The 21,701-nt window shown below is 39.1% G+C and overlaps 4 protein-coding genes across 4 annotated transcripts; 2 read left to right on the plus strand and 2 right to left on the minus strand.

Annotated features, from left to right (window-relative positions):
• Positions 1-1,788: 1,788 nt before the first annotated feature.
• LOC121741468 (exopolygalacturonase-like) lies at positions 1,789-3,909 on the plus strand. Its single transcript, XM_042134228.1, has 4 exons — positions 1,789-1,859; positions 2,001-2,309; positions 3,014-3,526; positions 3,645-3,909. Exons 1-4 carry the CDS (start codon positions 1,815-1,817, stop codon positions 3,870-3,872), a joined length of 1,095 nt encoding a protein of 364 aa, XP_041990162.1. The 5' UTR covers positions 1,789-1,814; the 3' UTR covers positions 3,873-3,909.
• Positions 3,910-4,035: 126 nt separating this feature from the next.
• On the minus strand, positions 4,036-5,797 carry LOC121741467 (pentatricopeptide repeat-containing protein At2g42920, chloroplastic-like). The gene has a single exon (XM_042134227.1). It carries the CDS (start codon positions 5,595-5,597, stop codon positions 4,140-4,142), a length of 1,458 nt encoding a protein of 485 aa, XP_041990161.1. The 5' UTR covers positions 5,598-5,797; the 3' UTR covers positions 4,036-4,139.
• A 9,572-nt stretch (positions 5,798-15,369) lies between these two features.
• Positions 15,370-16,654, plus strand: LOC121741472. Its single transcript, XM_042134234.1, has one exon. The coding sequence runs from the start codon at positions 15,458-15,460 to the stop codon at positions 16,304-16,306; it is 849 nt and encodes a 282-aa protein (XP_041990168.1). The 5' UTR covers positions 15,370-15,457; the 3' UTR covers positions 16,307-16,654.
• Positions 16,655-19,187: 2,533 nt separating this feature from the next.
• LOC121741464 (glycerol-3-phosphate acyltransferase 1-like) lies at positions 19,188-21,348 on the minus strand. Its single transcript, XM_042134224.1, has 2 exons — positions 20,522-21,348; positions 19,188-20,190 (listed from the first exon to the last, which is right to left on the minus strand). The coding sequence occupies exons 1-2, from the start codon at positions 21,263-21,265 to the stop codon at positions 19,309-19,311; spliced, it is 1,626 nt and encodes a 541-aa protein (XP_041990158.1). The 5' UTR covers positions 21,266-21,348; the 3' UTR covers positions 19,188-19,308.
• Between the last annotated feature and the right edge of the window lie 353 nt (positions 21,349-21,701).

A 21,701-nucleotide genomic window follows, 5' to 3' on the forward strand; every position in this document is an offset into this window, starting at 1 on the left:
ATGTAGCCGATTGAGCATCGAGCATGATAACCATATCGTATGTCACGTGCTGTTAGAGTCGCTACGAAGAGAAAAGATATATTGAGAATGTATATTTATCATTTTTTAAAAAATAAAATATTTTCTTGAAAAGTCGTACTTTCCAAAAAAAAGAAGGTAAATGATAAACAATTATTAATTGTCATATTCATCTTGTGTTGTGAATGATTATATATAGCTCTCCAAAATTAGAAAAGGAATAACGCATTCTCAAATACATTGCGGGTTGAAGAATTTTTTATTAAGAAAAGATAAATATGACATTTATTTATCTTTGTCTTTTTATTACCTCTTCTTTTAAAGTTGTTCTTACAGTTACAATTACAAATAGGTGTGCTTTGTACCAATACAAATAAGGGATAATATAGGATTAATTTATTAAAGGAGCTTGTTTAATTCTTATATACATATTTAGTTACATGATGTGTGTAATTATAACTGGTGTGCTTTAATTTGTAACAATACACATAGGGGTGTTCGGTTTGCAAGATTGTATCCGGGATTAAATTTGTAGTGTGTTTGGTTCCTGAGATTCAATCTCACAACTCAATCCTAGATGGATAATCATGGGATAATTAGTCTTAGCTAACCCCCTATGACTAAAATAATCTCATAATTCAATCATAGATTATATCTTTGTACTATTTACCTAGCCAACCGAACACCACCATAAAGGATTGATTAATTAAAGAGCTTGATTCTTATATAAATATTTAGTTAGTCAAGACATCTTCAATTAACAAATAGATCAATTTATTTGCTCTAAACAATAAATATTGCGATCCTTTTGCAAATTCATTACCAACATGGGCACTACTCAGTTCTATATTTCTCGTTTATAAAAATATTCGTATCCTATAAAAGTATCATAGATTTATTCTTATTATTTAATCCAGTTATAAGAAAAGTATAAAATTATGAATTTCAATATATAATTGTAGGTCAAATTTATTCCCCTTAATTAGTATGTAAAATTCTGAATTTCAAATTTTCAATATATAATTGTATGTCATTAACAAAATTTATTCCCAACATCCATATACATTTTAAGTAGGTCAAATTCAGAATCCCACTTGCCTTTCTCATCAGGATTCCCCAAAATAAAAAATGCAATTCGCATTTATTGATTTTAGCAATTTTATCTTTAGCTTTGAATCTTTAATAATTGTAGCAACTGTATTTCAGTTTTGTCAAACTTACCGGTTTTATCCCAATGTTTTCAATTTCTATATTGGAGTGACATATCCAAATATTTTCTAGTATCAATTTCTATATCTGTATTTCACACCAATTTTAGAATAACTTAAAAATAAATTTTATGCGCTAAATATTAGTAATATTTTTAAATTTGTGATTGACTCAATCGATACATAGTCAAAAGATTGAAATAGAATCTGTAAAATTAAAGAATATGACATAGAATCGATAAAACTAATTACTGAATATTGTTGATAAATTTGGGATGAAATTTGATTATCAATTTGAGTCAACCTTTTAAGAAAGGAAATCAGCCATTTCATGGCATAATGAACGGCGTTTCTTTCTTCGGATCATGGAATCAAATAATGGAAAAAAATCAAAATATATTTTTTCCAAACAATTTTTAAGTAAAAAAAATATATAACTCTATATAAACCACAACTCCATTATCTTCTTCCATCACTAAACACTCCAAAAAAAAAAAGGAAATGATAACTGCAACACTACTCTTGCTTTTGCTATGCTACATTGTGAACGTTTCATGTGTAGCTCTGCCACCGAAAGTCTTCAATGTGATGGCTTACGGAGCCGTTAACGACGGCACCAAAGACAACGTAAAGGTAAAAAAAGAAAAAAAAAACCTCGTACCATCTGGTACGAGGATGAAATTAGTTTTTTTTTTAAATTTAAAGGATCAATAATGGTTCCCCATTTAATCTGATTAAATAAGTTAACAATTGTACTTTTCAAATTTATTATAGGCATTTTCGGCGGCATGGAAGGATGCGTGCGAGTACGAAGGGAGAGGCAGGGTTGTGATTCCCCGAGGGGTGTATGCATTGGGTTCGATGATATTCACGGGCTATTGCAGAGGTACGGTGAGTTTCATCATCCATGGAAGTCTTAGAGCCCCGACCGATCGTAAGTCCTTTTCCACTGACACGTGGATTGGATTCCGATATGTTGAATACCTGACCATCAAAGGCGGCGGCTACTTAGATGGACAAGGCCATGTTGCTTGGCACTATAATGACTGCAGTACCAATTATAAGTGTGGCAAGCTTCCTGCGGTTAGTTTTCTCTCTCTTGTCACTCTGACTTTCTATTTTTTGTGAAGAAATTTGGGAGTGTTGTTTGGGGTAGGAAATGAATTTATTACATTAGTTTAGAGTGGATATATGAATATTGGATGGAATTGAAGGGTATTTTGGGATTAAAAAGGAATTTATTCACATAATTGTGTTTATGGGATATTAATTATTTGATTTGATGTAAATATGAATAGTCAATTGGATGATCTTGTGATTTTTTCTAAATCTATATATGTGGTCTTGGGGTTTTAGTTCGGGTTGACAATTTAAACATAAGGCATACTAGTAATAAATTATTAATAAGGCATAGCATATCAATTCTCTTTGTTTCTTTATGTAATTGTACATTCGATATTTTTGTATTCACATAACTCATTATCATTAATAATAGTTACTACTACTATTTTTGTTAATTGATTAGTTCTTGTGTAAATCTCTTGCCAAAGTAGTTTTTTATTATGTGATAGTATCTTTGAATCGGTATCTCATTGTTATTACGTTGTTACTGTGTATGAGTGAAGTGGGCTATGTTTGTTGCGTCGAGTGTTTTCTTAAAATATCGTACATACACTGTTTTCTTAACAAGTCGTGTTAGTGCTGAGTTTGTCGCGTTAAAACGGTTACGAACCCGACCGTTTTAGTTGTTTTTACAAACAATTATGATATTTACATAATTTTTGCAGTCATTGAGGCTTGATTTCGTGAGAAACTCATGGATCCACCACATCCGATCCATCGACAGCAAGAACACACACTTGAACATCTTCGCGTGCCACAACATCACCATCAGCAACGTCCGCATCAACGCCCCGGCCGATAGCCCCAACACGGACGGCATCCACATCGGCTCCTCGGCCGGCATCCGCATCCTCAACTCCACCATCCGCACCGGGGACGACTGCGTCAGCATGGTCTCGGGAAGCCGCAGCATCGAGGTCGCCAACGTCCGCTGCGGCCCCGGCCACGGCATCAGCATCGGCAGCCTCGGCCGCAGCCACGCCGAGGAGCCCGTCACCGACATCACCGTCCGCAACACCACCTTTGTCGCCACCGACAACGGCGTCCGCATCAAGACCTGGGCCCCCTCCGACACCACCTCCGCCTCCAACATCACCTTCCAAGACATCGACATGATCGCCGTCGCCAACCCCATCTTGATCGACCAAGTCTACTGCCCCTCTGGCAACTGCTTAGAGGTACGACCATACCTCGTTTATTTGAAAATATGTCTGGACTTATAAGTCCTGTCTACCAGACCTGACCATACCTCGTTTGTTTGAAAATATGTCTGACTTCTAAGGTTGTGGTGTGCAGGCTCAGTCGAACGTGGAGATACGGGACGTGGTGTTTAAGAATATAAGGGGCACGTCGAGCTCAGAAGTGGCGGTGAAGTTGCAGTGCAGCAGTGCTCGGCCTTGCAGGAACGTGAAGCTCGTCGACATAAACTTGCCGTACAGAGGCCTGAGAGGGAAGAGCAGGGCTGTGTGTGTTAATGCTTTGGGCTCTTCTTCTGGAATTCAAATTCCAAATGGATGCCTATAGCTCTTTCCTCTCTCTCTCTTTTTTAATCAGTTGAGAGAGATTTCTGCCACACTAGTTTCTTCTTCTAAGATTTTGAGTTATCATGTATATTTGCCTTCTATGTAGAAAAGAACCTCCTCTTCATCATTCCATGTTGTATTTCTGAGGATGTGTAGAATTAGAATTCAATTCCAAATGGAAATATTTTTTCCGTTCTCAATTTCATGTTACCACAAAAAAGAAAAAACATAATTATTGAACACATAACACAGATCATTATAATCTCATCTACATCAGACAATGCCAATTCCCAGCAGCTACAAACTCATGAACCTCCCCATTCACTTCAATCAAACTACAACCAGGTTCCTTCTCCATCTCCTTCCTTTCCTCGACCGCCTTCTCGAAATCACCCGACCCCGCATACACGTTTGGCATCAGCACGTGCGCGCTCGTCTCCGTCCCATCCAACAGCCTCAAGTTCCTCGCAGCCCACTCCGCGACCTCAACGCTCCCGCCGTGGTTCCTGCACGCCGCAAGCAGAGAACCCCACACGACAACGTCCGGTTCCATAGGCATACTCGCCACAAACTCGGCCGCCTCCTCCACCATCCCCGCCCTCCCCAGCGCATCAACCATACAGCCACAGTGCTCGATCTTCGCCTCCATCCCATACTCCTCTGTCAACAGCCTGAAGTACCTCCTCGCCTCGTCCACTCTCAACGAATGGCTCGAGGCCGTCAGCACAGCGACGAAGCTCACCCCATCCGGCCGGAGATTAGAACATTCGAGCTCATTGAACATATCAAACACTTCCTCGTAACATCCATTCGTGGCCAAACCTAGCATCATCGAGTTCCAACACGAAAGCCCTTTCCTCGGAGCATTCTTGAATGCTACTCGCGTGGCCTCAACGTCCCCGCACTTGCAATACATGTCTACGATGGCAGTAGCAACAATCACATTCATCTCAAGATCATTCATCTTGATGTAGTCATGAATCCATCTCCCCTGCTCAAGATCTCCCAATTCCCCACAAGCATTCAACATACTAACCAGAGTAAACTCAGTAGGCTTAATCATATTCCAAGAGATCTCATTTCTAAATGGGATCTTGCAGAACAACCTCCAAGATTCCTCAATCTCCCCACACTTCGCAAGCCCCATAATCATCGAGTGCCAAGCCACAACATCCCTCTCAAGACTTACATCAAACAGCTTCCACGCATTTTCAAGAAACCCCCAATTCTCATACATGTGAATGATTGAGTTCCGAATGAATGGATCCGATTCCAAACCTTCCTTCACGATTCTCCCATGAAGCTGAGCTCCATCTCCGGCCAGCCCCAGCTGAGCGTACGCCTTGAGAACGGAAGGGTAAGTGCGGCGTTCGGGGAGAATTTCCGAGCAATTCAGCGTCTCGAGGAAGAGTAAAATCGCAAAATTAGGGTCCGAGCTCTGGGAGAAGCCTCGGATTACGGTGTTCCAAGTGAATTGATTGGGTTTTTCGATGCGGCGGAAGATGGAGAGCGCGTAATGGAGGTCTCGGGCGGCGGAGAAGGCGAGGAGTCTGCTAGCAGCGATGGTATCTTTGGCTAGGCCGGTTTTGATGAGGCTGGCGTGGATTTTTTTGAGGTCTGTGATTGTTCGGCAGGTGGTTTCGAGAATGGAGAGGTGTGGGTGGTTTGAGATAAAGGTTGAGATAGAGGTTGAAGGTGGATTGAAGGAGCAGAAACATGCTGGCATTCGTCTCTTTCTCTCTCTCTTTGTGTGGTTGTTTAAATGAAACAGTAATTGCAGAAGAAGAGAGAAAGAGATGAATTGTGAGTGCTGTTGTTACCATGAAAGGATTGCTTCTGCTCTCTGTAAATGCTTGAGTTTATCGATGGAGAAAATTGTAGTTGCAGAATTTCAGTAATGGATAAGGTAGGATGGAGGAAGATAGCCTTCAGTTTGTCAGTTTTCTGTTATCACCGGTCATCAAAAATTACAAACTGTAAAATTTGTGTCAATTTTTTTTCTACCGCCGGTCATTCTTCAAATCCAACGGATATACGAGTACGAGGCATATTTTTATCTATCAGCGTCCACTATAGGAATAGTCCAGCAATAATCCAGCCACAAACTCCTCCTACCACATCATCAGTCCTAAAAATCCTTCTGCCACATCATCAAGACAAGCAAATATCCCAGCCATAGCACAGCCATAGCCTAGCCACATCACTCAAAATTATATAAAACAAATAATTAACGATCACACAACATACGGAATTAAATTTAAGACACAGATACGAGAAAATTTAATAATACTATTAAAATTTAAAAAAGTACATTAATTAAAAAAATTACAATAAAATAAAAAAAAAGTACATTAATTAAAAAAAAGTACATTAATTTTAAAAAATTCACTCCTTGTCTCCGTCGCCTCCGTCGTCGCCGTAGCCACCGTCGTCGCCGCCGCCTCCGTAGCCTCCGCCTCCACCCAAATCGTCACACATGCTCACGAGCAATGCGTGAAGAAAACTCTTCTCCTCGGGGTCCGTCGCCGCCCGCCATTCAGCTAACGTCTTGACCATCTGAGCGCGCGTTTGTTGACGCGCGAAGAATTTGAGATCCTCTGTGGACTAGCCAAGGGGGAATGCCGACTGGACCTCCTGGGAACCCCCGGTGACCCCCCCCTCCCGTTGCGCCCGCTTTTGCCCAGTCGGGCGAGGTTGACGAGCGAACGAACGAGGGGTGGGGATCACCGCTGCTGCCGCTGTAATCACCGGTGTAGTTCAGTCGTTGCTTCTTCGGCCAGCCAGCGTCGACACCTGCTCGAAACTTCTCGGGTTCGTTCAGCACCACAAAGCAGTTCCAGTAGGTGAAATCCTTATATAACCCGGGCTGGGGGAAGGTTTTCTCCGTTATCCTCCTGCAGGCATCCTCCGTTTGGCCACTGTTCTGCATGCGGAGGGCGTTGGTGTACAAGCCCGAAAATCGGGAGATCGCAGCCCTGATTCGGTCCCACGCCTTCCGGCAATCCTCCCTGGTGCATGGCCTCCCCTCCGGGCAAAATGTCTCGTAGGCTGCTGCTATTTTAACCCACAAGTTGACGATCCTCTGATTGTTCGAAGTGAGGGGATCATCGCAAACACTCACCCACGCCTTGGACAGCGCGACGTTCTCCGCATCCGTCCACCTCCTCCGTACCGAGCAGTCGTCCTCACCCGGCTGCGACGACTCGCCGACCCTCTTCCCCCTGCCCTTCTTCTTTGGGGCGTGACGACCCCGCACTGCTCCCCCTGTTTGAACGGGAGTATCCGGAACTCCGAGAATATCAAACCCCAACTCCTCTAAGGAAAAAGTCTCAAATTGCGTGAACTGCGCCTCCGTTGGGGTTGATGTGTGCGAAGAAGCAGTCGAAAAATCAAAACTGGGGCGATAGACGTTTTCCTCCCCCGGCGTCCCCTGCGTCGCCGGGACCCCTCCTGTCGGGGGCTGCATCTCCATCCTCCCCCCCCCCGGCATCATCTGCATCCCGAGCACCCCTCCCGGCATCATCTGCATCCCGGGCACCCCTCCCGGCATCATCTGCATCCCGGGTTGCATCCCCGGTACCCCCTGCAACGCCGACATACTCCCCCCAGCTGCCATCCCGGGCATATTCCCCCAGCTGCCATCCCGGGCATCATCCCCTGCCACGGGTACATGTTGTAGTACCCTGGCATCTGACCCCATCCACCTCCCACGGGTACCGGGAGAGTTTGAGACCTGCTCGTCACTGGAGTACCTTCGTTGTTGTTCTCCATTTCGCGTTGTTGCTCTTGTACAGAAATTAAGATAGAGAGAAAACTCGTTAAAACAAGTGGTGCGAATGAAAATGACGTGCAAAGCGCGTATATATAGTGTTTCGAAAATTAATAAAAAAAATCCGCTTGGCGATGCGCTCGGTGATCCGGACCCTACAATGGCGCCGAGCGGATCGCCGAGCGCATCGCCGAGCGCCCGTATATCGCCTAGCGCTAGGCGATTTTTTTTTTTGGAAAACCGCTAGGCGGTTGCAATGGTTCGCCGAGCACACCGCCTAGCGCCGTGGCTCGGCTAGGTGGTGCACTAGGCGCCATTGTGAGCGCACCGCCTAGCGCCGTGGCTCGGCTAGGCGCCATTGTGGATGCTCTAATACACACATACGATTCAACCTGAAGTTCAAGAATTAGGGCATCGATACGACGTTGTTTCATTTGTAATTGAAACTATATTGTATTGATTTCACGGCTTGCCATGTCGTATTGATTGGTACAATTGGACACTTTCAAAAATTTATAATTTTAAAACCACTTCCCTCAATAAACCTATTTATTTTAAACTTTTTCCAATAAGGCTAAACCAGTTTTTTTAATTATTCACTTTTAGCTAGCAATACTTGAATCCTATTTTTATTATTTTTACTTTACTAATTTTTCAATAAAATTCGTATTGTCTGTGTATGCTGTTTAGATTATTAATTGTGGACTTATGAGAAAATGTATTAATGCTTTTTAAAATCACAAAAAATAATTAAATGGGCCTGTAACTTTTTAAGGTCATTGGAGTAATGGGCTCGAGGAGATTTTATTTGGGTCTAAGATGTTTCTCTCACTTGGATTTGGGATAGGACCATTGAGCAAATGGACTAGAATTAACCTTAAGATGAACATCAGTATAATGTTGAAATACTAAATTCTCTCTCTTTTTTTAAGATTATAAGACGGTAAATTTGTGGCATAATATAAATTTTGCATTATTCATTTTGTACTGATTCCGTAGATATTTATGTTATAGTAAGATTAACCTTATTGATTAGTAGTAGTGTTTTGCAAACAGTCAACATATTTAATGAATATAATAAGTATATTGATAAAATACAGCCAACATTTACAATCACTAATTCAATTACATAGTATGTTTTCTTTTAATATGAATTCACAAGTTTCATGAGAGAGTTTAAATTTTTGTTTCCAGTTTTGTCCTTCCACATGAATATGTATGCAAATACAAATATTGCTTTCCTTTTAATCTCGACCATCTAGATCATAAATCCAACGCGAAAGGGATTGGCCTTAGTAAATATTAAAAAAATTATAAATCGAGACTGATTATCCGATTTTTTAGGACTGGATACTCAATTCGGGTATCCAGTTACCCGAATTCAATTTTGAATTGTATATCGAGTATCAATTTTTGAAAAATTCATGATCGGATATCCGCGAATGTCCGATTTGACAGGCCTACATGTAATAATAACGAACGTGATGATAAAAGGATGGCGCATAAGATGATGAAGGAAATAGTGTAAACTATACAAAATTCCCAGCAATTAAAAAACTCATTTATTTTATCACATGAGTTGGTAAACTATAAATTATTTTGTATACTAGGGGAGTGATTAATTGTTAACTCATCATTTAATTGCTAATTATAATTAATTTAAGACCATATGATTTTAGAAATCTTGTAGTCTACTATTTGTCATGTGTAATTTCATTTTACATTTTTTAATATTAAAAAAATAATAACAACTATCAAATTTAGGGTTTAGAAACATAATGTTAATACAGTTATGAAGTACATCAACACAAAGACATGACAATGTCAATACAATTTCATATTGACATTGTACAAGCATTGTATTGACATATTATGAGTCGTGTATTGATATAAAGCTGTTAACGAAATTTATGAAATTTTTTGAATTTATTTTCAAATTTTGACATCGGAACTTATGCAAGTGAGATCTCGTTAGAATCCTTATGAAATTCTCTTTAATTTGATATATGTTGTGCGGAAAAATAATTTAAATCTTGAAAGTTATATGCGTTTTAAAGTTATGAGATATTTTTCAAAATGTAGTTATAACTAATTTGTTGTAAATTGACCTTAATACTCTCATTGACGTTTTTTTGTGATTTTTTGTGATCGTATTGACATTTTGAGATTGATGATCGACCCTTGATTTAAATATCTAATGACTGTTATTTAATTGTAGTTAGCAAATAAGTATTGAATTAACCATATAACTCCCCTTATACTATATGTATAACAAAATTATGTGTTAAACCTACTTACATTATTTCCTACATGAACAAGTAAAAATGCAAATGCAGGAAGCCGGTTTATTGTCTTCTTTTGGGTTGCAAACATAATCAAGTATATTTCGACCAAATGCTATACCACAATTGCCTTGGCATTTATCACCGCCATCACAAGTTCCAACTTGTTTTGAACATGTGCAGATCCTTCCACTAACTGCAAGATTATATCAAATTTAATGACAAAGAGAGTAATTAAATAAAATATCATGCAAAAAGAATAGTTATAGCAATCGAAATATCGATGTAACAGTCAAAATTACACGTTGATTATCCGATTTACACATCAATTACTTAATCGACGTGTAATTTTGGCAGTAATGTCCATATTCTGATCGCTTGAATTTTTTTATGATGATGTATTCACAAAAATGAAATACTAAACGAAAATATTTTCAATAAACAACTCAAATAATAGGATAAAATGGACCACATCACCAACAAAGTCGGTGAAATATAGTACTTTAATTGTGTAAGGGAATAAAATTAAAATGTACATTTATTATTTAAGCATGGAGTAAGAAGGAACCTGATGATAAAAGGATGGCAAATAACAAGATGAAGAATTTTGAAGAGGTGGCCATTTTCTTTTGTGTATATTTAATGTTGGACTGTTTGGATATATATAGAGGAAAAGTGTAACGTTTAATTAATCAGTTAAATAAATGCAGAAAAGAATGTGTATTAATTACGATCAACGTTTTTTTAGACCGGTGTTTAATTCTTTCCGTTTAATTCTTCTAATTAATTTATAGTCAGTGTCTTTTTTGTAGGAGTGAGCAAAACACTCCAACCGAACATCCAATCCAAAATTTATTGATTTATTTTGTTTAATATCGGTTTGAATAAAGTGTAAATTTTTTATAAAATTCAATTTTGTAGTTTGGGTAATATTATAAAATAATATAGACAGAAACATTTTAAAATTTGAATATTATAAATAATAAGTATAATGACTAAATATAAATATTGATAAATTTAAATATTAAAATTAGTAGTAGTATTTTATTTTGCAAATGTAATTATTTATTAAAATATAGAATTGTATAAGTTTTTATATAGAAAGATATTAATTCTTATAAAAAAGCTATTGTTCTATTTTAGATAAAGTATATAATTTTTAATCTTGAAATTGAATATGATATAATATTAAATAATATTGAAATTCGGTATTTCCATTTGGATCAACTTTTTATATTTTTGTTGGATTTTTAGGTATGGTTATTCGAATGGTTCGCTTCGGTTTGATTTTCACAATCCAAAATTACATCTACTTATTTATAATTTATATATCAATCACAACAATAAAATAATAATCAAGGAATTTAATGTTATTAAAGACGCTAACTTGTGTGTTTAACTATACCACCTATACCACCAGCGTTCGTCATTTTTAAAGTTAAAAGAAAATAAATTTGTGGCATAATATATATTCCACTTAATTCTCACGGACTGAAAACCCATCAACTTTCACAAATTTATAAATTTTGCACGTTTCGATTTTGTTACGTTGTCATAAACGTTTATTACACACATATAGTCATAGAATATTAGTATACCTATATGTTTAGATGATAAACTAGAAATCCACGTTTAGTGTTTTTTTTTCTCATAATTGTGAGGGTTAGAGAAAAAAATTTCTCTAAACACCCATGCATTTTACAGTTTTATTTTTTTGTTATTAGACCAAGAGCTATTAAATCAATGTTCTTAAATATTCTTATTTTTAAATTTATTTAGTTCTAATGATGTACGAACAAAGTAATGAGATCCGAATACTCAGTTTTAGATTTTAATGGTCTCTTTTTGATACATTCTTGATACGACCACGCCCGGAAGGTCTATGACGAGGCACCTACATGAGGGAATCTCTATTTTCATTCGAAAAGTCATGCTGGAGGAGTCTACGAAGGTCGAGGAGCACGCGACAAGACTCGTGCTGAAATTTGAAGGCTGGGAGCTTCCACCCGGCCGTGTGCCATCCACTGGAAGAGCCAAGGCCAAGCTACTCCACCCAACCGGGTATCCATTCTGCCACCCGCCCGGGTGCCCCATCCAAGGCATGAGGGAGTCAGGAGGTTTCACCCGGCCGGGTGACTTAACACCACCCGGCCGGGTAGAGTGACGAGGACCAGATTTTGTGGGCCTTTTCCTTGGGAATTGGACCCTAGTATAAATACATTTTGATGTCGTTTTTTTCTTTGGATTTTGCTGAATTAAAGTTTCTTTCCTAGTGAGTTTCCTCTTTGAGGATTGTATCCAATTCCTTCCTTGAGGTTGCTTGGTTCCATCCTAGATTGATTCAAGTAGAGGTATGCATCAATGGAGTGTATCCATTGAGTAGTGGAGCCAAGGGGTGATAGAGCTATTGAAAGTTGACAAGGGTTGTCTCCATTCTTTTGGTTAAAGTCCTATGGTTGTAGCTCTTTTATCTCATCATTATACACATGCTTTCCATTTCTAATCTACCATCCTTTCTTATTTAGATTCAATTTTTGTGGTTGGATTTCTTTTTATCCTCTTATTTTTATTAAGAAATTGAAAATCAATCTCACAAAAATATCTAGATCAAACATCACAAATAAGTAATTCCTTGGGAAATGGATCATGAATTACATGGATCCACGTCAATTCTTTTGTTATTTATTGCAATATTATTTTTATTTCGCTACAGTCAATAGCCCACTTTGTTTCTACTTTAAAAAAAGCAATAAGAATGAGTAAATTATAGTAAAGTGAGACGAGGAAAATGAAATACTATAAAGCAAGCCTAAGTAGACTTTAAATATTAAATATACCTGGGGCAAACTGATCGTATAATTTAGTTATCTTTTGCTAATTTATCTTCTCTTTTCCTCGAAAAAAATTAAAATTCTACTGTCCTATATGGACAAACAACTATACTATAAATAATATTCAACGAGAAGGTTCATGTTTTATGTTCACTTCTAAACGAATAAAACATACAAAAATTAGTAAATTAATGACAGGAAATGAGATCCACACACACATATATTGACTTTATTAAACTATGAAGAGGGGACAATGAATAAAAATTACGTAGTCCAAGACATATTGCAATTATAATTGGATGAAAGGCATATGTGACAATATGTCTCGACTACTAAATTTTTAGTTTGCTATAGATGAGTAAAATAGATCATAAAAAGAAAAAACCAGACAAAGAATCAAGAAAAGTACTTATGAGATTTTTGTTGGAATGGAATGAAATGGAATGCCATCATTCAATTTGAGATTTTTGTTTCTAAAATATATTACTCCCTTCGTCCACTTATAATATCCATAAACCATAACTGAAAATAACACGATTTTTAATAACCACTTATAATATCCATAAATCATAACTGAAAATAACACGAGTTTTAACAAAAAGTTATGAGTGAATAATGGTGTGATTATAAAGATAGCATTAGCCATAATTAAAAATATGGAGTAGTATTATAAATTTATAATTCAGCATATTGATCTCCGGCCTAATCAAAAGACGATATGAGACTTAACATGGCATCTATACCGAAGGAAGTGAATCGAGAATGAGTCGCACCACACCATAAAATATGACTTTTTTTTTAATGTACATATGAAATACATTGTAAGTTTGTTATACTATATCCTATTTAACATATCTTTTTTCAACAATTGGATAGTAAAAACACCAATTAAAACATGTGAGTACTATTTAAACACTTGTAGTTCATGAATTCTGTTATGGTTTATCAGGTTCAAGCTCCAAATTACCAAATCACATCAAATTTCAAGAATCAGTCAAATTTTCCACTAAACATTTGGACATAACAACCCCAATCACAACAGTTCCAACTGCAAACAACCCTTTCCCAACAATAACAACAAATCCAACCCTAAATCCAACCCTGATTTAACCCCCACCACATTGAACCCTAACAATCCACAAATGACCACAAACTCACCCACTCCCTCGGGCCGGAGCTGGTGCATCGCCACCTCCTCCGTCTCCCAAGCCGCGCTGCAGCTTGCCCTCGACTACGCCTGTGGCCACGGGGGAGCCGACTGCCAGAGGAATCCCATCCCTACTAGCTGCAACTTTGGCGGCGCGCGGCCACCACCAGCACTGATCCAAGTAAGAAACCTACATACATAGAAGTTGCATTCAATCACTTGCAATTTTATTTGATGAGTGTTGGTTAATTTGTGCAGGTTATGATACATGCAAATATCCATCAATTAGGTGAATGTTACTTTCATAATAATAATATGTAACTTGTGACATTTTAATTTTATTGATCAATCAATGGCTTGATTTTGCAGCACAAGTTCATCTATGTTGAATATAACTAACTCAAGCGGATCTAGAGTTTTTGGAGGCGGTCGGCTGGTCGCTCCGGCTAGTTCAGCAGCTGCTAAACAGAGCTGCATCCCCTATTTTCACTACATAGCATATTTGATTGTTATAACATTATGATGGATTTGATTAAATATTTGAGATATGGGAGCCTTTTTGTATGATATTTGAGGGTTAATTTGAGGTAGGGCTTGATGTCAACTGGTGCTTATTTTTCAATCATTTGACATCTCATATTCGGCTCGAACGTGAAGTTTATTCCAATATCATGTTAGATTTACGGGCCTACCTACAATCTCATTCGTTGAAGCGTAACATATTGGTAAGTAAACATAAATTTAAAGGTCGTGTTACAAAGAACAGAATTAGACCTTTGGCATCGGGCATTAACCACTCTATCACTCGACCAACACACGCACACTAATGAGAATCTTGGTATGGAAATCTATAAGTAAAAAGCAGTCTTATTCTATGTGTGTAGATGAACTTTGACAATATAACTGAGTTGAGTAGAAAAGGTGAGAAAATAGAGAAAAGCGGTGAAGATAAGAAAAGCAAGAATCAGTCTAAAACCTGTGAATCCTATTTTGATAGAGGTGAGGGTGCAACATCAATCAACAAAGCAAATTAAATACATCAAGCTAATTCAGGTAAGTTCTTATTTGTTTGTTTTTTTCGCAGTTTGATAATTAGTCTATTCTTGTTAGGGCTTATATATCCCCAAATATTTAATAAAATTGTTTCTCAAATGAACTTTTTATGATTACTCAGATAGAAAAAGTGCATTATCATCTGGGTCCTTCCAAAAAAAGAGAAATAGCCGTGAATTAATCTGATGAGTTTTGCAAATGAATAGTGGAGTACTAGTAGATTATTTGACGATGGACAAAGTAATATTATGTATTTCATAAGTATGTAATTTTATTAACCACGTTACTCTTGGAGTATAAAAATTGAAACACATGTTCCAGAATTACTTATCATAAATTTGACAACTAATGAGTGCCAAGTTGATCCATAGACACAATTATAACGTGTCACATGTCACTACTCCCCACACCTTTGTGACACTAATTGCCCAATTTATTACACAATTATAACGGGTTCTCATAATAATTTCCCACTTTAATCTCAATTCTCCACCACCTACACACATGGACGAGCTCGAGCGGCGCCGCCTCCTCCACCATCCACTTCTATCCCCCTCCACCACCGCGGCCTCCTCACCGCTCGGCGACGACGACAACATCAAGCTCGTCTCCTCAAATTCCGCCATCTTTTCCCGCCTTTTTCTGGTGGCGATCATCGCCGCCGTCTCCGTTTGGGCGAACCGCGAAGCGTCCAAAGGCTTCGCCATAACCGTTGCCAACGAATCGGCCGACGCATTCCTCGCGAGCAGATTCAAGCTCTTCTACGTGTCCAACGACGGAGCCGCGCGCGCGGCGATCAAGGCGAGTGACAGCATCGAGAAGCTCCTCTTCCCCGATTCCGACGTGTTTAAAAAGCCGATTAAGAGCATCGAGATCAGATTAGTCGATCGGAACTTCACCGATAACGTCGCCGCCGCGGAAATGGACGGCGATCGGGATCGATTCGCGATCAGCGTGAGCTCTTCGGTCATGAGAGGCGCGGATTTCGATCGCGAAATGGCTCCGGCGATCAGGCGCGGCGTGGCGCGTGTTTGGCTGTGGGACGGTGGAGGCCACGCGCCGAGGAGTGTGGTGAGCGGCATTGTTGAATATTTAGTCGATCGTTTGGGTGATTCGGCGATTGGCGACGCGGCGGAGGAGTTCGAAGCCGCCGCCGCATGTTTGGACTCTGGAAATCCTAGATCGGTGGCGGAATTGCTTCGGCGTAGCCCTGGATCTGTCGGAAGGTTGAACCGAGCTATGAAGGAAGGGTGGAGCGATGAGAAATTGGGCGGCGCGTTGGGTTTGCCGGTTGAGAAACTGTGTGCCACTTCCGATTACGAGTCGTTAAGGTACAAATCTTCCAGCGTGTAGTACCATAGGCTGCTATCCACTTGTTCAGTTGTTATAATCGTGTACATCTGGCGTAGAGCGACAGGGAAAAGAGTGGGGAATGGTTGGAGGGTGAAGATGATATCGGACGGCTGAGAGTTTATATCGGGGTCTAATATTATGGTTTATTACTTTATTTATTATGGCAAGGACTTAAGGAATTTTGTGTATAAATGCAAGGCAATTCTATTTAATTATTAATTGTGTTAGTTATTTTATTTGTAACATGTTGGCTGTTTAAATTAGTAGTAGTAGTAGTAGTTGAATTGTATAGAGATATCGACTTACACGTAATTAAATGTGTGACATCAGTATTTTTTATTGTCGAAATTGTTAGCATGAGGATAAAAGTTCTTACAATCAGGCAAAACTCAAATATTAATAACAAATTCAATAAAGAAAAATTACGTCTGGAATGAAAAAATAAAATAAATCAAAATGAACAACATACATACTATGCCACCTTGTATGTGGTAATTTCTTTAGTTGCATGGTTCACAACTTATAAATGAATTTTCCATTTTTTATCAAGTATTTCTTTTTTGCTTACATAATTCGATCATATGCAGAAGAGAGAGAAAAGTTCACACGTATATAAATGTAAACTATACGTGATTATATAACAAGAAAATGTACAGTCTTTATGTGTACGTAGGTAAATAAGTTCAATAATTTGAAAGATATATCATTGAATAGTGATTTATCATTTATTTATATGTGGCGACAGGAAATAAATGAGAGCATCAGAGATAGTGGAAATAAAAGAGGATATCTGCATGCGTTTGAATAAATAAATTAATTGTTTATCAACATTATACATTAATTGCAACTACAGTCATGATTGCAGTTGCTAGCTGAATTTCCCTGCACTCACTGTATAAGATTTACTTTTTCCTTTTTTATTTTATATAATAAACTTATAACTAAGTGGCATGGCTTGCCAAAATTAACAACTTTTGTTTCCATTTAAATTTTTTAGCATATATAATTACTTTTTTATGCCAAATTGTTTTCCATGAGGACTCTCAATCTCTCTATTTTTTATGCTTGACACATATGTTTGATTAAAAAAAAATTGAACACTAAAATTGAATCATAATTCATTTAGAGGGTAATAAATGATCGAACATTTTTTTAGAGAGAGATGGATATATGGACATGGTTTTGAACTTTTGATGAGGGTTCGCCCATGTTTTTGTACCTAACTTGATATATGGGGTGACCCACTAAATAAATGCAACTCACTCAATGTGGAAAAGGAATTATTAATTTAATGAATAAAATAATATTCAAATTAAAGCACTAATTCGATTTATATATAGCACATTCTCATATATTTAGAGAAACAATGTTTTATATTGACTCATAACTCATAAGTCATAACAAAATAAGCATTAATCGATAAGTACAGAACTAATAACTAAATTAATACACACAATTACACAATCCTCTCACTGGCTGCCTCTTCAGCCCCACATTAATGTTACGTTGACTTTTTCCTTTTCCTATTTCTGACATTAATTCCATAATCATCGCTTCACAGTAAATCATCTTGAAAATTATACCCACTTTTTACATCCACATGAAACTGTGTGCATGTCCATTAACTTCTTAGGTTTGACTCCATTATAGCTATTTATAAAATTATTTGTCGCAGCTTTAAAAGTCAACAAAGAACCAAAAAAAAATTATCTGTATGTCACAACAAAATGTTCAGATCGTTTAAATGTAATACTATGGAGTATTACTATTGACACCTCAAAGATGATGATTTGAGTAGGTGTCAATTGTGATGAAGATTTCAAATAGTACGAAAATTTGGACGAAGTTATAAACTCAAATCTCTGAGTATCAAATTATATTCTTCCCGTTCCACAGTATTAGAGTCATTTTTCCATTTTGAGCGTTCCATAATATATAGTAGAGGCATTTCTTTTCTTAATTTATGTATCGAAAAGAAATGCATTCACTACTATGGAAGGAGAAAGGAGAAAGTATATAATTTCAATTGCGGGACGTACAATGGCAAACACCATTAAATTTCATGATTTTCCCAATCAAATTTTAAATACACTAAACTTATCATAGGTTTATCAATTTTATAATTTTTCGCGCCCTAACAATACATACTATTCGATAAACATCTCTCTCAGAGCATCCCCAACCATTTACTCAAAACTTAAACTCATTTTAGTGTAAATGTCATATCAATGATTCTACTCCAACCATTTACATTAAACTCAAACTTAAAAGAATATTCTCTATATTATGTTTTTTTACTAAAAAAATTTGAAAAACTTTTGGGTTTGAGTTTAGTGTAAACTTAAAGATAGGTTTTTTTTCCCAAAAACCAGAAATGAGATTGGTTTTATAGTACTTCCTCCGTCCCCGAATAAGAGTCGCTAATTTCCATTTTGGGTCGTCCCCCATTAAGAGTCACTCTTGATTTTTACCATAAATGGTAGTAGGCCTCACATTCCATTAACTCACTCCACTCACATTTTATTATAAAACCAATATAAAAATGTGGGTCTCATATTCCACTAACTTTTTCAACCAACTTTTTTCTACATTTCTTAAAACTCGTGCCCGGTCAAAGAGCGACTCCTATTAGAAGACGGAGGAAGTACTATATATTGGAGCTAATTACCTAACTCATTTTAGGTTTTAGTGGCACACACAAAAAACTCCACGACTAACAAAGGTGACATGGCATGGTTTATTTTTGTTTTTACTTGATCAGTTGCATGCCAATGTGGGAACAAAATAGTGTTTCCCAACCGTCGTAAAGATCCAAACACAACATATTTAGTTTACTAATCATTTCCAATTAGATGTAATTTCAAATTCACACACACAAACCAAAACATTAAAAGACTATATTCATATAAACTAGCCCAACATTAACATATTTCCACTCTAAAAATTCCAAAAAAAAAAGAAAGAATCATGCATTACATCATCATAACATAAATATATATGTATCAATTCTCAGTCCTCCTCTTCTCCGGCACGACGCCGTCGTTTCCGGCGAGCATCAAATACTTATCCCTCCTCGTCAAATTGGTGCACTCAAACCCTAGCGCCGCCCCCAATTCTCCCTGTATATAATTCGCCACCTCATGGCTCGTCCTCCCCCCGCCGCACGTCAGCCGCCTGGGCACCTTCCCGAGGATCCTGAGGCGGTAGACGGGCCGCGGGTTCATCAGGAAGAAGATCGGGTCGAGGCACTTCTGCCCACTCGCCGTCGTGCCGTAGAACATCGTCACCTCCGTGTCCACCGCCACCGGCACGATCTCGTCGGCGAGCTCGGCGAAGAGGGAGCTGAACCGGAGGAGGTACGGCTCCCGGCACGTCGTCCCCTCGGGGCACACCACCAGGTCCCCCTCCGCCAGCAGCCGCTGCATCGTGTCGCCGTCGCGGCGCCGGTCGCGCGTGAGCCTCACGGTCTTGATCGGCGCCATGATCTCCGACATCTTGCTCAGGCTGTAGGTGACGGCGGTGAGCGGCTTCCGGAGGGCGGTGCTCAGAAACACCGGGTCGAGGAGGGTGCGGTGGCTGCACACGTATAAAACGCCGGCGCTGCCGGCCACGCGCGGCGGTGCGTGGCCGGAGATGCGGAGGTCGATACCGGTGGCGGTGCCGAGGGCGATGGCGAGGGGGTAGGGGAGGCAGATGCCAATGAAGAGGCGGAAGACGGCGAGGAGGATCCCGACTGGGAGCCACACGAACATCGCGAGCGTCGCGGCGGGTGTCGGGAGGAACGCGAGGCGGCCGTCGTGGAAGACTAGGGGCTTCGGGTAGCGGCTTCTTGGCATTATGCTGCTTTTCGAGTTATTATCTTCTCGTGTTATAACATATGCTTCCTGTTTGCATAACAATTTACATAAAATTTAGATAAATTTATTAAAAAAATAAAGCTTTGATCACTTGATTTGTGTCGGCAAGTACTTAGACATGACAAAGATTACTAAAGAGTGGGTCTAGAATTTAAGTTTTATTTAGAAAAAACAAAACCAAGATTCTTTGTTGCAACGAGATTGTACTATAGTGAAAAGTACAAACATCATTTTCAATGATTAAGGAAAACATCAATCTTAATTTGACTCCAATCATTTATGTCAAACTTCTCAAACAATTTTGAATTTCATTATTTTTTAACTAATAAATCAGAATTCGACTAAACTTGAGCAATACCTTGCAGAGAGAGATCATGAAATGATCATGAAGCGTGGAGGCACCGATGCCGACATCGGGCCTCTTATTGCCGAAGAACTCCTTGAGAGCTCTATGCTTGACAAGCAAACCACCGGGAGAAACCAAGCCGGTGAAAAATCTCCCGGCGGTTCGCAGCTCGGTCCCAACGACCGAATCGACGTCAAGATACTCCTTCAGGAATCCCTCCACCATAACCCTCGGCACGGCGGTGAAGACCGCCTTCGATCCGGCCGATTCCAAGGCCTCAAAGGCGTGGAGGTTGAGGTTTTCGAGGTAGAATTTGGGGAGCACAGCTCTTGAAACGCTCTCCACATCCTTCACCCTCATCCCGCAGAAGGTGATGAAGATCATGACCTTCATCTCCGTGTCGTGGTTGAGGAGGAGGAGGAATGGGGAGGAGAGGAGGAGGAGGAGGGCGCGGAGGAGGCCGCCGCCTTCGAAGGCGACGAGCATGAAGTAGGGGAAGAAGGAGGGGGAGCGGAGGAGGCAGCGGTGGATGTCGCAGATGAGGGTTTGGGATTTTCGATTTTGGAGGGTGAATTTGGAGATGCTTGGGTGGTGGTGGTGGAGGGGCGGGGGCGGAGGGGAGCGGGGAGGGTGGTTTTTGAGGGGGGAAGTGTGGTGGCTCTTGAGCTTCACGGCGGAGAGGAAATGGTGGAGAAAGGAGTATGCTAGCTTGAGGAGGAGCATTGGGAACTCCATTGTTCTCATTGAAACTGTCATTTTTTTTGTGTTTTTTATGCTTTGGAGGGTTGTACCTTGGGATGGTTTTGGTTGTGTTTGTGCTTTGGAGGGTTGTACTCTGAATGCTACAAGAGCAGAAGTGATGAGGATGGAGAGAGATGAGGGGATTTATAGTGGTAGTTAAGGTGGTCTGAAGAGGGATGGGAGCGGGTGGGTGGGTAGGGTGAGTGGGGTGGGTGGGTAGGGTGGGGGGAGGTTGACCATGCAAATTTGGTTAGCCATACCGGTGGCATTTATTAGGGTTTCTTCTTCTTGTTCTTCTTCCTTTTAACGAAGTTACATAGTTTTTTCTTTTCCTAGGTGAGCAATATTGGGTAGGTCATATGTTGTTCACCTCCATCTTTTTTTTATGTTTGAAAAAGTGGGAATTTAATTTAACGTATGGGATTGTGTGTAGGTGTTTAAGTTAAAGCTA

This window comes from Salvia splendens, chromosome 7 (genome assembly GCF_004379255.2).
Source record: "Salvia splendens isolate huo1 chromosome 7, SspV2, whole genome shotgun sequence".
Classification (NCBI taxonomy): Eukaryota; Viridiplantae; Streptophyta; class Magnoliopsida; order Lamiales; family Lamiaceae; genus Salvia; species Salvia splendens.

Excerpts from the sequence above, each read along its gene's own strand:
- LOC121741467 (XM_042134227.1), bottom strand. The coding sequence starts at position 5,597 with ATGCCAGCATGTTTCTGCTCCTTCAATCCACCTTCAACCTCTATCTCA.
- LOC121741468 (XM_042134228.1), top strand. The coding sequence starts at position 1,815 with ATGGCTTACGGAGCCGTTAACGACGGCACCAAAGACAACGTAAAG. Across the intron at positions 1,860-2,000 it reads GCACCAAAGACAACGTAAAG|GCATTTTCGGCGGCATGGAA; the intron begins GTAAAAAAAGAA and ends AATTTATTATAG. Across the intron at positions 2,310-3,013 it reads AGTGTGGCAAGCTTCCTGCG|TCATTGAGGCTTGATTTCGT; the intron begins GTTAGTTTTCTC and ends TAATTTTTGCAG.
- LOC121741464 (XM_042134224.1), bottom strand. The coding sequence starts at position 21,265 with ATGACAGTTTCAATGAGAACAATGGAGTTCCCAATGCTCCTCCTCAAG. Across the intron at positions 20,191-20,521 it reads TCATGATCTCTCTCTGCAAG|GAAGCATATGTTATAACACG; the intron begins GTATTGCTCAAG and ends TTATGCAAACAG.
- LOC121741472 (XM_042134234.1), top strand. The coding sequence starts at position 15,458 with ATGGACGAGCTCGAGCGGCGCCGCCTCCTCCACCATCCACTTCTATCC.